The 17766-nt window shown below is 38.7% G+C and overlaps 1 protein-coding gene and 1 pseudogene across 2 annotated transcripts; both read right to left on the bottom strand.

Annotated features, from left to right (window-relative positions):
• Positions 1-8167: 8167 nt before the first annotated feature.
• LOC141611180 (uncharacterized) lies at positions 8168-9792 on the bottom strand. Of its 2 annotated transcripts, none has more exons than XM_074429690.1 (2): positions 8723-9792; positions 8168-8426 (listed from the first exon to the last, which is right to left on the bottom strand). In XM_074429690.1, exons 1-2 carry the CDS (start codon positions 9759-9761, stop codon positions 8392-8394), a joined length of 1074 nt encoding a protein of 357 aa, XP_074285791.1. In that variant the 5' UTR covers positions 9762-9792; the 3' UTR covers positions 8168-8391. The 2 variants fall into 2 exon arrangements, with proteins under 2 accessions (XP_074285791.1, XP_074285866.1); XM_074429765.1 differs by having other exon boundaries at positions 8741-9792.
• Positions 9793-11277: 1485 nt separating this feature from the next.
• On the bottom strand, positions 11278-12988 carry LOC141587661 (glycosyltransferase family 92 protein RCOM_0530710-like; annotated as a pseudogene).
• Between the last annotated feature and the right edge of the window lie 4778 nt (positions 12989-17766).

Genomic DNA, 17766 nt, shown 5'->3' with positions numbered 1-17766 from the left:
AATATTATACCAAGTATGGGATACTCGGCCGAGTATTCCCAATACTAGACCGAATATCAGGTCTGACGGGTATTATTTCCGCGGTTTTGATTAAAATGATTAGAGAAGTATAAATAGCGTGTTGAGCAGTTTCTAATCAGTTCTAAATCATTATTTTACAAAACCTAGCGACGCGTTATAAACTCGGCCATAAGGCCAAAACCTAGTAGATGTTGTGTGGTGGGATGATGCTATGATCACCATTAAGACCCTTTTTGCAAGTATGATCGACCATAGGTAGTTTAGAGACCATGAATGACCGAATTTTGGACTACCAGATGACACTCGGTGGAGTGCCGTTTTCACTCGACTGGGTAGCGTTCCACTCGACCGAGTGCCCCCAAATCACTCGATCGAGTGAGACGAAAACAGACCTTGGAAACCTTCTGTAAAAACCCGCACTCGACCGAGTGACATTCTCACTCGACCGAGTGACATCCCCACTTGATCGAGTAAGTCTCCACCCAATCGAACGGACTATTTTGACCTTGTTTGGATTGTTTTGAACCGACATGGATTGAGTACTCCCGTTTTATAACCCAACCACACCCTAGTAGTTGGGTAAGCGTAGAAATCAGTAACGAATGAATTGAAATGAGTTATTTACATTGTTATGTGCCGCTTTATATGTTGTAACATGAAACATGTTTAGTCGATGGATGAGACCTAACATGCTTAGTAAGGATAATAATGATGCGGTAATCGGTAAGCATAATTGAGAATTCTATGAGTCTTATACACGATCGAGTCTTGTGGCAACTAGAGTGAGATGATATGATACGAGGATGGATAAGAATACACGCGTGATCACGTGGCTTATGCACAACATGAATTAGTCGGGAACAAGGAATATGGAAGAGACTGAATCACAGTAGGCGAGGTACTCGACCGCGTTACGATCCTTATATACGGAGTCATGAGTTATACACTTATACCTAGAGTCACAAACTATGCACGATTCGACTAGGCCCTAACCATGATAGTGGGAATGAAAGGTGAGCTTGACTTGTACTCGGACCCATGAGCCAAGATCGAGTGAATAAGAGAATCCTTCTTGCGAGAGATCGAGCGGCGAACTTCGGGACGAAATTCTCTTTTAAGGGGAGTGAATGTAACATTTAGGATAAGAAAGAGCATGAGAACATAAAAGAACACGCACGGTAAAGAAATATGCATGTGCACTAGCGAAAGAGACGAGTGAAGGCTTGAGGAAGAGATTGGGAGTGAGGCATGACAAGAATGAGACGAAAGAAAGTGTTAAGGAAAAGTGAGGATGAGGCGAATTTCGAGGACAAAGTTCATTTTAAGGAGGGAAGATTGTAATACTTGATCTTTGTGGGACCCGTACTTAGACCTTGGGATGCATGAGAGGACCTTTAGACCGATAAGAGATCACTCGGGAGGGAAGGATAGCCTTACACTAGACTTGGACTAGAACGTGTGGTGTTGCAGCGGATCGAGTGGTCCACTCGGTCGAGTGAAGAATACACTCGACCGAGTGAGTCCACTCGACCGAGTGGACTTGGCACTTGGTCGAGTGACGCGGTTTTCAGAACACGGGATAAGTCCCCTTTCTCCCCTAACCCTAAAATCATTTTCACCTTCCTCCTTATCTCTCAAAACTCTCTCCTCTCTCTCTAAACCCTCACAAACAACTCCTACTTGAGATTTAAGCTTGGATTAGAAGATCTACCACCTTCCTCTTTATCTCCTTCACCTAGTAAGTAAAGATCTCCCCCTTTTCTAGTCCTTTAAACCCTAACTTTTGGGGGAATTTGTCATGGGTAATTAATTAGCAATTAGTATGTGTATTTGGGGTAATTAAGGGGCTTTGTAGTATATATTAATAAGGATGTATTGTGATAGTTATCATGTGATTTGTATAGGATGAGACGGTTCATTGAGACGGTTTCGGTCCGGATTCGAGTAGCTTGAGGAGATTGCTAAAAGGTAGGTTAATCCTACTCGATTTCAATAATGAGAGGTTATTTATGTTGATGTTGTAGTTAGTCTTGCATAATTAGGGTATTTGCATTATAACATGTTAGTGGTAATCGCATCATTAAGAGGTTAATTATGATATGTTGGTTGTGGTTCATGTATTGGTCATTATCACATATGTTGGAAGATTTGTTGTTGTTGTTGTTGTTGTTGTTGTTGTTGTTGTTGTTGTTGTTGTTGTTGTTGTTGTTGTTGTTGTTGTTGTTGTTGTTGTTGTTGTTGTTGTTGTTGTTGTTGTTGTTGTTGTTGTTTGTTGTTGTTGTTGTTTTGGAGACGTAAGACGGTTGGGAGACCATCTTACGCTTAGGTCGTCTCTTGGAGCTTCCCACTCCAAGAGGGATGTGCACATTAATGACTTGAGTTACGGAGGGACTCTTGTGGTTGAGACACGATGTCTGGCAGGGGATCCGGTTGGCTTCCGGACCCGGTATGTCTGGGCGTGTCCCGGTACCTGTTTGTGGTTATCGGTATGTCTGGGCGTGTCCCGGTACCAGTGTGGTTGTTGGTATGTCTGAGTGTGTCCCGGTACCGTGGTGGTGGTTGTTGATGGTAGTTCATTCATATCATAGTCATGTTGCGTATTCACACATTCGAGTCGTGTCGTACTTTATTTGCTTATTGAAACTGACATTTGTGTTTTTGTGTAATTGTCACCTTTCTCTTTTGGGGTTGCCTGTGTTAATCCATATGATGTCCTTTGGTCATATGGGGAGGAGGTTAGATACAAATTGTTGGATAGTACGCGGGAGACGGGACGAGCTTGACGAGTCACGAGATGAGTATAGCTAGTTAGATGAGTATAGTAGCCATGAGTTGTATGTTATTCATTAGTTTATGGTTTATAATCACTAAACTTATCATTTATAATAAATGTTTCTTTATTGTAACTCCGATTCACCACCTCGGGATACCGAGAAGGTAACATCTCCCAATTACCCTGGCCGGGTAAGAAGGGGGTGTTACACAATAACTGTTCAAACTTGACACTTTCTTAGTCACTATAAACACGCCATTAGCAATGATGTGTTTGTTCCAATTTTTTGGTTTTGAAAACCCGATCCTACGTGGACACCATTTTGACAATTATTTTCAAAACCGACCCAAGACGAAAAATACTTTATTTTTGAGCATTATTTTTAAAACGGATTCTAACCCTAAACATAAAAATTTGAGTAGTTTTACATCAATTTGGTAAAACTCTTGGTTATTTTACATCAAAGTGGTATAAGAGCTGTGTTCTAATTTGTTTCTTAACACATTTATCTTGGGAAAGAAAGTGAAGACTTTAAAAAAGGACACGTTGAAGCAGAGCAACATGAAAGAAAAAAGATTTTTTTCCTATCGTAGAAGATGAATTTCTTGTCGATCCAAGCTTACCTCCTATATTTGATGATTATGGTGATGAGGAGCCATTTGATATTGTCATATTTAACTACTGCAAGTCCTATGAACTTTTATACGATCGATTTTCATGAAGAAGAAGATTTAAATCCTTTTGAAGAAATATATGAAGAGGATCATATATAAATCGTTTTTCGATCCACATCTGCCTCCAATTTTTTATGACAATATTATTGAAGTATTTGCCATTAAAGAAGAGAAAAGATCATATAAATCTCCGCTTGAATCTTATATTGACGAGAAGCTTTATGTTGTTATGGAATTTACTCTCAAGATTTCTAATTATGTGTTAATGATTAAACTTGAAGGTATTATTGATTTGTGTCAATTGAAGATAAGATTTAATAAAAGGATTTGGTGTAACAAGTTTGAATGCGTCGATGTTGATAAATTTAAAGAATACATTGAAGATGATGAACTAAAGATATATTCTCATGTCTATCCTAATTTAACTATATACTCGCTTGCTACATTATTTGTATTTGATCCAGGAGGTCGTTGGTCCAAGAATTGAGTTTGAGAATTAATACAAGAGTTTCTTGTTGTGCGCCTATTGCTTGCGAGTTATAAGATCTTTATTTCCTCCTTGCGAAGTAGAGATTTGAGTGTGATTCAATCTTTGCGAGGTGAGAGCCATACAACCCATTCGTGTTCAGTTTTTGAGTTCCTTGCGAGGGAGGATAGTTGTTCACGTTATATCCTAATTTTAGTTGAGAAGTTTTGCGAGATTTTCACAACTAATTCATTTCTTTGTTTTCGTTCTATATCATACAAAAAAACTAAAAATAAATACTTTAATTTCACTGCGTTTTCATTAATCTAAAACTAAACATAAAAATTTGAGTAGTTTTACATCAATTTGGTAAAACTCTTGGTTATTTTACATCACAAGGTTTCTTTTACGGGTCCCACAATATCTGAGTATTACAGAAACGGACCACGAAGACCCGCAGACCGAACAACCCCCACCCGAAATTCGGAGACTGACCGGTTAGGTGGGGATCGGAACCGGACCGGAACCATTTAGGTCCGATTTTTCCTGAGTTTGCACCGTTCAATTTTTAAAGGTAATTTGAGGTTGTATTTTTAGCTTGCACCGGATTGGAAATCGGTTACCTTATTTTGTGGACTGGAAATCGGACCGGATTATATTCGGTTCAGACCGGACCAGTCAGTCCGGATCAGTCTGATTTTCCGGTCCAGTCTACTTTACGAATACCCCTACGCCCCTACCTTTAAGACCTGATTGGCTACTCACTACTGCAATGAACCGTAAACTCTAGTCTTTTTCTATTGTTGTTCGTATCCAAAGTTTTTGTTAGGGTCTGTTTGGATAGGAGGATTTGGAGGGAAGGAGAGGGGAGGGAAAGGAAGGGATGATAAATCCTTTGTTTGGTTAGCAAAATGAAGGTGGAGGGATTTTGAGGGGAGGGAAAATGAATCCCTCCACTTCCCCCCTCCAAGCCAAATTATTTCCTCTACAACAAAGGCAAGATTTGGAGGAATAATGACCTCCTCCATTCTCCCTCCCCTTCCCTTCCATCCCTTTCTCTTCCCTCCTTCTTCCTCCCTCTCTTTCCCTCCACTTTTACTATCCAAACACACCCTTAGAGTTTGTCAACATAATCAATAAACCTTTAGGCTTGACTTTTGAGTCCTTGTAATTCTTCCCCAATTTTCACTAACTTAAAAGTTGAAGCAACTTGAGTATTCCATCTTTGATTTTAGATAAAACGCCATACGAATTAATATCTCTTTTTTTTTTTGGATAAATTCATACGAATTAATCTTGTCAATGATAAACTGAAGAAACAAGTTATGTGGAAAGGTTGGCTTGATAGCCGAATCAATTGCATCATAAAACAGTGAATGTACAAGACCTTAAATACAACACTAACCCTAGAAGAGATCTTATAAAAGATACAAAACTTAGCAATACAGAAAACAATAATATCTCCCTAATATTCCGAGTAAATCTGCCACATATCTCGAATATTTCGGTTGATATATTTCCATACTCCCCCTTAAGTTGGAGCATTAGGAGCCCGAATGCCCAACTTACGCTTCAAGTAGTCGAACGCATCTCCACCAAGCGCTTTAGTAAAGAGATCCGCTATTTGCTCTTTACTTGGAACATGGCTCGCTTCAATGGTCTTGCTTACCAAATATTGTCGAATGAAATGACAATCGACTTCTATATGTTTCGTTCGATCATGAAATACCGGATTCTTAGCTATGTGTAAGGCGGATTTATTGTCACATAATACACGCATAGGATAGTCATGAATAATACCGAGAGAATGAAGGAAAGATTTCAGCCAAATTAATTCGCTTGTGACTGCCGCCATTGCTCTATACTCCGCTTCCGCGGTGGACTTAGAAACAGTAGGTTGCTTTCTAACTTTCCAGGAAATGGGTGTCGTGCCCAAGGAGACAAAATACCCGGTTAAGGATCGTCGCGTCAATGGACAACGAGCATAGTCCGAATCCGAGTAGCCATTGAGCTTAAAAATCGTGTCTTTATGCATGACTATGCCCTTTCCTGGGTCGCCTTTCAAATACCGTATGACACGTAGTGCAGCATCCCAATGATCCTTCCGAGGTGCTTGAACAAACTGTGACAAAGTATGAACAGCATATAGCAAATCGGGCCGAGTAATAGTAAGATAAACTAAACGCCCCATCAACCTCCTATACTTTAGTGGATCCTTCAATGTAGGACTTGATGATAATGCTAATTCATGGGTCTGGGCAATTGGTGTCCGTATGGGCTTTGCTCCCTCCATCTTTGCCTCTTTAATGATTTCCATAGCATACTTTCTTTGACAAAGAAACAAACCAGTTGCTCCATGTGCCACTTCTATGCCCAAAAAATACTTTAATCGACCGAGATCCTTGATTCCAAATTTCGTGTCGAGAAAATGTTTTAAATCATCACTAGTTTGGACATCACTGCTTACAATGATCATATCGTCCACGTAAACTAATACACCAAGGAAGACACCGGCATTGTTCATTGTAAATAGAGAATAATCAGCTAGAGATTGTGTGAATTCATATCCCTTTAGTGCATCCGTTAATTTCGCAAACCAGTTTCTCGAGGCCTGTTTTAATCCATATAAAGACTTCAAAAGACGACATACCTTTCCTTGCCCAGTTACTACGAAGCCTTGTGGCAATCTCATATAGACCTCTTCACTCAAATCACCGTGAAGAAAAGCGTTGTTGACGTCTAGTTGAGCAATATTCCACCTTTTTGCCACGGCTACTGCCAAGAGAAGTCGAACGCTAGTCATTTTCGCCACCGGTGCAAATGTCTCATGGTAATCCACTCCCTCAACTTGAGTGAAGCCTTGGGCTACCAATCGCGCCTTGTACCGCTCTATGGTCCCATCCGCCTTATGTTTGATTTTGTAAACCCACTTGCACCCAATCGGTCTCTTGTCAGTAGGTAGATCAACAATTTGCCAGGTTCCATTTTTTTCGAGGGCCTCAATCTCACTTGCCATGGCTTGTCTCCATTCCACCTTCTTTACTGCTTCAAAGTAGTTTCTCGGTTCTCGTATTTCATCAATGGCACCAAGAAAATTTCTGTGACACAAAGAAAAACAACCACTTGTGACATAATTAATTATCGGATAACGAGTACCTTTCGTAGATGACGGAGCTTGAGACGGGTGAGTAATTTGTGTAGGCATAACACGTGTGGATTTACAAACGTAATCCTTTCGCCAAGCTGGTTCAAACTTCTGCCGTTCCCCTCGTCCAAGTCTCGGCTCCTCATTGACTACTGTATTCTCCCCCTCATCACCAACATTGGTCAACTCATCACTATCAGGCTCCTCGGCAGAGACCTGCTGTTCTGTTTCGTTCACTGTTGAGTTGTCCTCTGTTTTGTCCATTTCATCCGAGGTCAACTCGACAACATGTTCCTGAACAAACAAATTTTCTACTGGTTCGGGCACATCACTGTTTGATAACCAACTTTCTTGAGACGTTTCATTATTTGTAATAGCATAAGGATAAATATGCTCATAAAATTGGACATCCCTTGAAACAAACTGACGTTTTGTCTTTAAATCATACATACACCATCCTTTTTGAGACTTAGGATAACCAATAAAAATACACCGAGTCCCTCGTTCTTTAAATTTATCCTTCGGTCGTTGCTTATTATGAGCGTAAGCAAGACAACCCAAGACCCGTAAATTCTCAAGATTAGGAATTTGACCGTGTAACAGTTCATATGGCGTACGTCCGTCCAATATTTTAGTAGGGGTGCGATTAATGAGATAGGCAGCTGTTAAAACACATTCCCCCCAGAACTCGATAGGCAGGTTAGCTTGGAAACGAAGGGCCCTTGCTTTTTCTAAAATGTGTCTATGTTTCCGTTCTACCCGTCCATTTTGTTGTGGGGTGTCAATAGAGCTAGTTTGGAAAAGCATTCCGTTTTCTCGGTAAAAATGTTTCAATGACCCCGAAAGAAATTCGGTGCCATTATCACTTTGAACAACCTTGACTTGCTTCCCAAATTGTGTGTGTACCATTTTACAAAAATATTTCATTAAATCACAAACTTCCCCCTTATCCTTCATTAAATGAACCCAAACACTTCGACTATGGTCATCAACAATGGTCAAGAAATAGTGTGCCCCAGATAAACTAGTGGCATGATATGGTCCCCATATATCACAATGAATCAAATGAAATAAAATAGCATGCCTTTTATTATTAAGCTTAAAACTCGACCGTGTTTGTTTGGCACGACAACAAGGGTCACAAACGAAATTCGAATCAAACGATAAAGGTTTTTTAATTAAATTGCTTAATAATGGATAAATATGGCTTGAAGGGTGACCTAATCTCCGATGCCAAGTCCTTCCTTCATGAACAGCAACACGCCCAACCATTTCTCCCACACGTGTCATGTAGTAAACTCCGTCTCTCAACTCACCCCGTCCAATCTCCGTCTTCGTAGATTGGTCCTGTATTATACAATAATTATCATTAAAAGTCACGAAGCAATTATTTTCCTTAATGAGTTGAGGAATAGAGATTAAATGACAAGTTAATTGTGGAACGTATAATACGTCCTTCAGCTCGAAAGAATTATTGAGCACAACTTTGCCATGTTCCTGTGCTATAATAGTGGATCCATCCGGCAATCCAACGGTGGACGGTGCTCCTTGCCATGGACTCATAAGCATTTCCCGACAACCTGTCATATGATGTGAAGCTCCACTATCTAGCATCCATTCGTTTAGATTGACATAATGCATACCTTTCAATTTTTCGTTACCTTCGGCTTTAGCATTGAGAAGGGTCCTTAACTGTTCCATTTCCTCGGCCGTGAACTCCTTCTTGGATGGTTCTCCTTCGCTGGTGGTGGTGGTTGCATTAGCAACCTGGTTGGTATTTCCATTTCCTCTTCCACCGCGTCCTCCACCACGGCCTCCACGCCTACCTCTGCCACGTCCTCTACCATTAATTTTGTGCTTCTCCCAACAATTCTCTTCCGTGTGGTACCATTTACCGCAATGCGTGCACTTTGGAGGCTCATACTCCTGCTGTTCTGGCTGGGCAGAAAATCCACGGCCATGGCCTGCTCCAGTACGAGCGCTCATCGCTACCTCGTTTGCTGGTTCTTCTCGGACACGGGTCACAGCCTTGTGGCGTTCCTCTCGCAAAACAAGAGCATATACTCTATTGAGAGAAGTCAGGTCATCATCCATTAATAGACTGGAACGGAGGTTATCATACAAAGTGGTATTTAACCCCATGATAAAATGATGCACCTTCTCCTCTTCTTTCTCCTTGAGGAATTCTGCTGCGGCTCCACAGGTACACGCAGGGACGCGGCTATAGGTAGCTAATTCATCCCATATTGATTTGAGATGAGTGTAATAATCAACTACGGAACGATTACCTTGCCTGCACTCTGCCAAATCACTCTTGAGTTGATGGACTCGGGGTGCATTGCCTGCGGCATACCGCTCCTTGAGTTCCTTCCATATCTCGACAACAGTGGCATTAAAATTAATACTTGGATGCAGTTTTTCATCTATCACATTCCGCAACCAAGCTTTTATCATGGCGTTGCACTGACGCCAAGCCACCATTTCATAATTGTTCTGTTCTGATCCTTCGGGTTTCTCCACGGTTCCTTCAACAAAACCTAACTTGTTCTTTGCGTCAAGCCCGTTCTTTACCGCAGCAGCCCATAGATCATAATTGTCACCATTAAAAGTCATGTGAGTCAATTTTAGACTCGGACTATCGGAAGGATATAAAAATAAAGGGGATGATAGAGGTATGACCATGGCTTCGTTACTACCACTGCCTTTTCCTTCTCCTCCAATTTTTGTCATATTAATAGACTTTTAGTGGTTATGATTTTTTTTTTTTTTTTTTGTGTTGTTTTGTTTGTTGTTTGAAAGAAACGGATGCAAGGATCAAACCTGCTCCGATGATACCATGATAAACTGAAGAAACAAGTTATGTGGAAAGGTTGGCTTGATAGCCGAATCAATTGCATCATAAAACAGTGAATGTACAAGACCTTAAATACAACACTAACCCTAGAAGAGATCTTATAAAAGATACAAAACTTAGCAATACAGAAAACAATAATATCTCCCTAATATTCCGAGTAAATCTGCCACATATCTCGAATATTTCGGTTGATATATTTCCATAGTCAACAATTAGCTTCATTCTTGTTTGTTTGTATCGACGAGATGACGATAATGTGAGAAAAATCGAATTACAACCTTTAAACTTTATTTTAATACACAATTTTTGACAACTATTAATATGAATTTCAACAGTTTTCACTTTTACAAATGTAACGTAATATAATTTGACTTTTGACTAAAATAAGGAAACACCACAATAGTACAATACAACTTGTTAATTTATGTTGCTTTTAATTTCACACGCATCACCCAAATTAAGAGAACATATAAACTTTCGGGATTTGATAAAGAGCAATTTGTGGGGTGAATCTGTACACCTACATTTTCTCCTAAAAAATATGCCTCACACATGTCTTGGCTTACGATAATTATACAACTAAAGTTTCTTGCGATTACAATTTTACCTTTACAGTACAGAAAAATTGCAATTAACACGTTAAGCACAAATTAAAATGAAAGATGAATTTCATTGTCAAGCAAAGAATAGAATACACTAGCTCATCTTTTATCAAAATTTGACGATGTCTTAGTTTAACGATTAAGATGGAGAAACTGAAAACAATAAACAGTAGATACTAAGAGCATCCACAATGGTAAGCTAGTTGGTACTAGCTTACCTTTGCCACATCATTTTTTTGAGCAACAACAATTTCAAGCTACAAGTTACTCCAATGGTGAATCCAATTTAGTATTAGCTTGATGAGACCTAACTAACACACTTTTCTATTAATTTATTTAATTCTTAATTACTAAATAAAAAATAAATGAGACAACTATTTTTCTATTGGTTATATTTTCTTGTGGGACCATTTGAGCTACTAGCTCCATGGAGCTACTAGCTCAATTTAAGCTAGTTGATGTGGAGTGCTCCAATGGTTAAGCAAGTAGCTTGAAATCTTTTTTATTTGCAAGCAAGTCCTTTTAGGTAACCATTGGAGATGCTCTAATCAATCCTTCCTGAAAACTTTCAATCAAAATGCTAATTAATGAACTTGTTGAGAAAACTAAAAACTTCAAAACAAAATGGTGCAAAATGTAATGTATTTCTTTTCTCCTACAAATCTATCTATGAGACTATTATTTTCCTACCCCGTAGTTTTTTCTGTACATAATGTAAAAAAAAAAAAGAGAAATAAAATTATCATGCACTTTGCCAAGCCATGACACCGGTGTCATTAAGACCGAACCATGTCCGGGTCAAGACTTTCATCCGGTCATCATGTACCTCACAAAACCGTTGAGCCCAACCCGAAGGTTCAACGGCTTCGCATCAAGCCCGGGGCTCGGTCATTTGACATAAGATTAAGTTTTTGCCTCCAATCGATAACATACGCAGACACCCTTCTACGAAACTTGGCTTGAAACTCGGGCCAAGCTTGATACTTGTAGTGATTCACTATGGCTTGGTTCGAGTCAACTTGACTCGACCTGTAACCATCCTTAATTTTAAAATGGTGGACGACATTTAAAAGCGAGTGATCTACCGCATCTAGTAATACGATAGACTTATGTCTTTGATCAACCCGTCTTCTACACGTGTACCCTTGTGTTACTCCATCGAGTGGATGAGCCGTTAAATTAGACGGACCAAACTCGTTACACCTAATAGTCACTTGACCAACTCGATCAATTGGATTATGAGGGTCTTTAGGCAACATCGACTTTAACATGTCACCCTTAGGTTGAGGCGAGTCAAGCCACATTGGGGAAAATATAAACTCGTCCACATCCAAAAACGCGACCCAATCACAAAGTTGGTTCGAGTACAAAGCACAATGTGAAAACCCGGCCTCCTGAGTCTTCGGCCATGCCCAATAAACCGTCCTCACATCGTACCCTTCTCGATTCAATTCATCCACGACAAACCGTAAATTATCATTACTATCATTATCGTATAATATAAACCGGTCCAACCCAATATTATTATGGTACATAACCCACTCCCTTAAAAACTTGGCCACGTTATAAACCATCGTACATGCACAAATTAACGACTTGCTCTCGTTAAATTCTACGGTGCGTCGTCTATCAGGTACATACTTAACCAACGACGGAATCATCGCGACCGTCCGATTATTCTCCAATATCTCCAATGTGGCTGAAACCGGACTGTCCCTTGTTAACCCCGGGCACGGACACCGAAAAATTTCCTGTACGGACGAGGTAACCGGAACTTTAACCGCGGTTAAAACATCATCCCCAAACACGCAGTTAAAATCCGAAGGCGGACGGTTAATTCCTTGACGATTATTAACTCCTTTAACAAGCAAAACGACGTCGTCTTCCGTCTTAAAAGAATCATACACAATAAAATTCCACCTTAGAAGCTCTATCAATGGCGGATTAACCTCACCTAAATCTCTCCCCTCCATTAATACAAGTTGCGGCTGTAGAAACGGTAATCTCCGACGATTTCTCGCCGGAAACTCACACTTGAACGCCGTTTCTCGGCGGAAAGGCAATTCTCCGGCGAGTCTCGCCGGTGATGTGGCTTTATTCGGAAAAACGCACGTGTAGTTTCCGATAATTAGGGTTGGATTATCCGATACCGCTATTACTAAAACCTCCCAATCCGGTATCAATATCGAAATTGTTTTCGGCGACGATGTCGATAACGGTAACGATACCAATGACGATGACGGTAATGACGGCGGAGGTGACGAAATGTCCGGCGGTGGATATGGTGGAGGTGGAGAAGGTGGCGGCGGTGCGGTGGAGAGAGAATGTACGGCGGTGGAGAGAGGAGTGGGTTGGATTGTCGTACGGTGGAAATGATGAGAAAGAGTTCCAAATAAAACAATGGCTAATAAAATGATTAATGATATTCTAATTGATGTGTATTTTCTATACATAATTGTTTTATTGTGTTTTTTTGGTGTTATTTTTTCTAAATTATTGAAACTCATAATTGTTTGAAATATGAACTTATCTGACCAACCAAATCGAGACGTATTATGAAAAATATATGAATAATTTAAAATAATGATGATGAAATTAATTTGAAGATGAAGAATTGAAGAAGATGATTATGATGATAATGGTGATTATGGTGATGGTGGAGAAGGTGGGGGAGTTTGAATTGTAGGAGGGAAGATGGGGGGTTATTATTATTATGATTATTATTATTTATTATTTATTATATTTATTTTTTTGTTTTTAATTTTTGGAATGTTTTTATTTATGATACTAATTTAGATTTGGGAAATTGTATATGATTTAAGTATTGGATTTGTTGTGGGCTTTTATTTGAAGGGTGGAAAGGAATTGAGAGTGTGAAAATATTTTCGGAAAATTCACGTGGTGCCCTCGAACTCTGCCATTTTTCACGTGGTACCCAACTTTTTAAGTTTGTGTACATGATGCCCTCCATGTTTGATTTTCATGCACAACATGTCCTTTTTGTCGCTATAAAAAAACTCAATTGCGCATAACTCCTAGACCAGAATTCAGAATCAGCCAATTTTTTTCCTAAAATGATTATATCGTCATAATCTACGATTTGAGGGAAAAAAAATTGTCGACTGACATTTTAAAGGTTTTTTTTAACGAAAATCTCAAATCAACCATATCTTCGATCTTAAATTTCCGAATGACCATTTTTGTTTTATCAATCTATAGATCCCGAAGAGGTAATCGATTTGGGAAAAAAATTAGTCAATTTCGATTTCTGGTCTATGATTTATGCTCAGTTAAAATTTTTAAGAATGATAAAAACGGCACGTTGTGCTTGAAGATCAAATCTCAAGGATATCATGTGCACAAACTTAAAAAGTTGGTTACCACGTGCAAAATGGCAAAGTTCGAGGGTATCACGTGAATTTTCCGAAATATTTATGGAAATATTTTTATATTCATGGCCTCGTGGGATTGGGAAAATTTTGTTGATACTTTGGATGGTGATAAGAGGAAGGAATAAATATGTAAAAGTTTTAGTTAAGATTATGGTTTTTATTTATGAGAAAAGAGTTTAAAACGGGTCAAATACATGTCAAATCACATGAAAAGTTTTTTTAGGAATGCCTAAAAATTTGTCTTAATTACCACTAATCCACCATGTAATAGCATGTACACCCGCGGGTTTACCCAGTGCGCACCGAAAGTAGCGGCTGCAGGTTCCCTCGTTACCAAAAAAAAAAAAAAAAAAAAAATAGTATTTAATCTGTTTTACTATGATCTTGTGGTAATATGGGATCTTAAATTGCTTATATAAATGCTCTTAGGAAACATTTTCATAAGATGATTTTTTGTGTAAGATGGTTTACAAAATATTTACGGAGTATTATTGTCATTGTTGAACACAATTCGTAGGATGTGGTATTTTTGGAAAACAATCGTTGGTGTGAAAGTAATCAAGGAAACACATATGGGAGTATGGGATTAAGAAATTTTTGTCCATAATTGGATAGTCAAGGAAATAAGTGATTTGTGAATAATTTCATAGCATCCCCACTAAACTAAAAGAATAAGAAATTCTCAGTGTTTTCCCGCCCAATTGATTGACATAGTGGTGCGCCATGCTAAAATTATACTAATTGCTATTGATTGACTAACAAAAGAAAGTGGGACCCATGTTATTCTATACAAGTTTATTCAACTCATACAATCTTCTACCCTACATTCTTAACTGAGTACAAAATAAAGTGGGCCCAATTGATTGACTAATAAAAGAAGGGAATTGCTAAATCCCGCACACTATTTTACAAAATCCCGCACATTTTGACATCTTATCCTAAATTTACCCCTTTCATTTCTTCCCTCAAATTACAAATCAAAAATCCCAAAAGATAACAAATTTCCCCAATAGCACTGGAACATCAGATTGCAAATTTTATCGATTGAAAACTGGAATAGAAGTTATACAACACTGATTTTTTTGGGGCTGACTGAATATGACGATGACGATTATGTGTACAAGGATCATTTAGTTTGTAACTGCAAAAATTAAAAGGCGGAATTATGTTTAATTTATTCTTGTTATTGGTGGAGATGCATCTTTAAATTGTACACCGACGACCGTTGCAACAACCACCATCGTACATCAACAACCGCCCACTACTCCGTCCAAAAACCGAAGACCGTCGAACCATACTCCAGCCAACCCTTCGACCGCCAATTCACATCAAACCCCTTTAACAACCAGTGAGGATCCTCTGTCTCATTTGATGTCTCATTGTATGTGCCACACCACTTAGCTTCTAACACATCAACAAATTAATATATATATATATTGTAATATTTTATTTTGTCACAAGTGATGTGTCAAAATGCAAGTGGTGTGGCACACACAATGAGACACAAAAGTGGGACAGATGATCCTCACTGTTCAACAACAACAAAAAATCAAACCCTAATTGTAAATTTCATTTTTCTTTAAATAAACATTCGTCCAATCAAAGAAAAAACTTGTATTATTGAAGTTGTTGGTAAAACGGCAAAATTACTTCTAATATGTCGAATTAAGATGCATGATTGACAAACTATTATTGAATTCGATTAGTTTTTAGAGGGAGAGAAGAGAGAAAACTTTTTTTTTAATTGTTTCTAAGAGGGAGGGTAAAGTTGGAATGTTAGAGGCAAAATGTGCGGGATTGAGTAAAGTCTTGTGCGGGATTTAGCAAATACGTAAAAGGAAGTTAATATATGTTTCCGTTTAGATGTGTCGTATTATTTTTGTATATGTTACCGTTATAAAGTTAATATATGCGATTTACTTACATTTCGTCCGTTTAGATGTGTCGCATTATTTTTATATATGTTTCCGTTATAAAGTTAATATGCGATTTACTAACATTTCGTTTTTAACTCAATGCTCATATCTCCTATAAGTAGTGACCCTATATTAGATCATGTTTTTCCATAATAGTCGGCTTTCATTATTTTTAATAATAAAAAAAGTTCGCACAAAAAATAATTTAATCTAAAAGTCCTTTAAATAATACACTTTTTCTTGATGTTCCGGGTGTAATTCCAGAGCAGTTATTTGGTACCACCCGCGCTTGTAGAATGACGTCTTTGATTGAATCCTCCTTTCGGTCTCCTGAAACAATGAACAAACTGAGGGCTCGGCTTTGCACCGAGCGAACTCACTCCGACGCTCAAGTCAGTAAACTTAAAGGGATTAAGTTGTGTGTTACTTGGCGAAGTATATATTAAAGAGAGATAAGGAAGATATTATCAGATTATGAGGTGTTTAGGTTATTTTTCGGATAAATTATGGATCCTTTCCTCAATGAGGGTTGAGGAGTATTTATAGACTTTCACCTTTTGTCACGTAGTGGCCAAGTGGCTAGCAGGTGGAAAGACCGATCTACCCTCGGCCGAGGGACACATGACAGGCCGGCGGGCCCTGTTGACTCGCCGCCGAGGGGTCTTGGATATGAGTACGCGGATGTGTGCCCCGACTGGCTAGTTGTCCCAGCCGAGACCCAAGAGACAAAGCCGACGGGCGTCGGTTAAATTTGTCTAAGTCGTTGACTTGCTGTTGATATCTTTGACCTTGCTCAATATGTTGACTCGGTCAGCGGGTGCAGAATATGCCCCATCACTTGAAAATATCACTAACATTATAATCAGTACATTACAACTTATTATAAGTACAACTCATTTATATAAATATCTTAAATTCTTACTATATAAGCCAAGCTCACAAATGTCGCGCTTTAGCTCTCAAATGTCGTGTTTTAGCACGGGATCTCAACTAGTATAAGCTAATGTTGTATGATATCATAAAATAAAAGCGATTTACTCGTATTAATCCAAGGCTTATTTATATTTCTTATTCCATGATGTTATTATTTTAATCTTCAAACTTGAAGGCCGAAGCCCGAAGGGTTCGAAAAACCAAAGATCATTTAGATTTTTTCACGGTATAAAAATATAAGGATTACAAGGAGTAGTAATTAGACAAGTGATGGTTAAGTATCTGGATAAAAGAAAGGCAAATCGAAAGCAATGAGTGCGTCCCCTATGGCTTCAACTAGACATGGCAAAAGTATACCGAACCCGAAAATCGATCGAAAATATCCGAATCGACACCTGACCGTATACCCGAAAGGTATAACTAAACTTCACCCCGAAACCTGAATTGATCTGAATTGATTCGAAATCAAACCGAATTTGTAATATCCGAAATAGACCCAAGATCGAATGAACCCGAACTGTTTCAACCTGAATTGTTTTAATCCGAATCGATATATACCTGAACCGATTTCAACCCGTACATTGATGACAGAAACCCAACATTGAAACCCGAAATGACCCGAATGTACCTAAGTGTCACATTTAGGGAGACTTTTTGTACATCATAGTCACCCCTTTGACATCAATGAATTAATATTATATCGTAATTATACAAAAAAACATTATTTATTACTTTTTTTAAAAAATTATTCGTATTATATCCAATGTTTTGAATGAAGACCTAATCCCTTGACATCCGATCCGATTATGACCTTACTCGAATCTCATCTGCTTTGATATTGACCCGACTCGAATCTTATTTGCACCGATATTGACCCAATTCGAACCTGAACCGACCCGAAATATCTAAAACCGATTAAAACTGAAAACTGAATCCAACCTGAGTTGAACCGAACTGAAATCGAAAAAAAAAACCCGAAATAACTCGATC

This window comes from Silene latifolia, chromosome 1 (genome assembly GCF_048544455.1).
Source record: "Silene latifolia isolate original U9 population chromosome 1, ASM4854445v1, whole genome shotgun sequence".
NCBI lineage: Eukaryota > Viridiplantae > Streptophyta > Magnoliopsida > Caryophyllales > Caryophyllaceae > Silene > Silene latifolia.
Note: the sequence above shows the minus strand (reverse complement) of the source record. Positions and strands in the feature narration are given on the sequence as shown.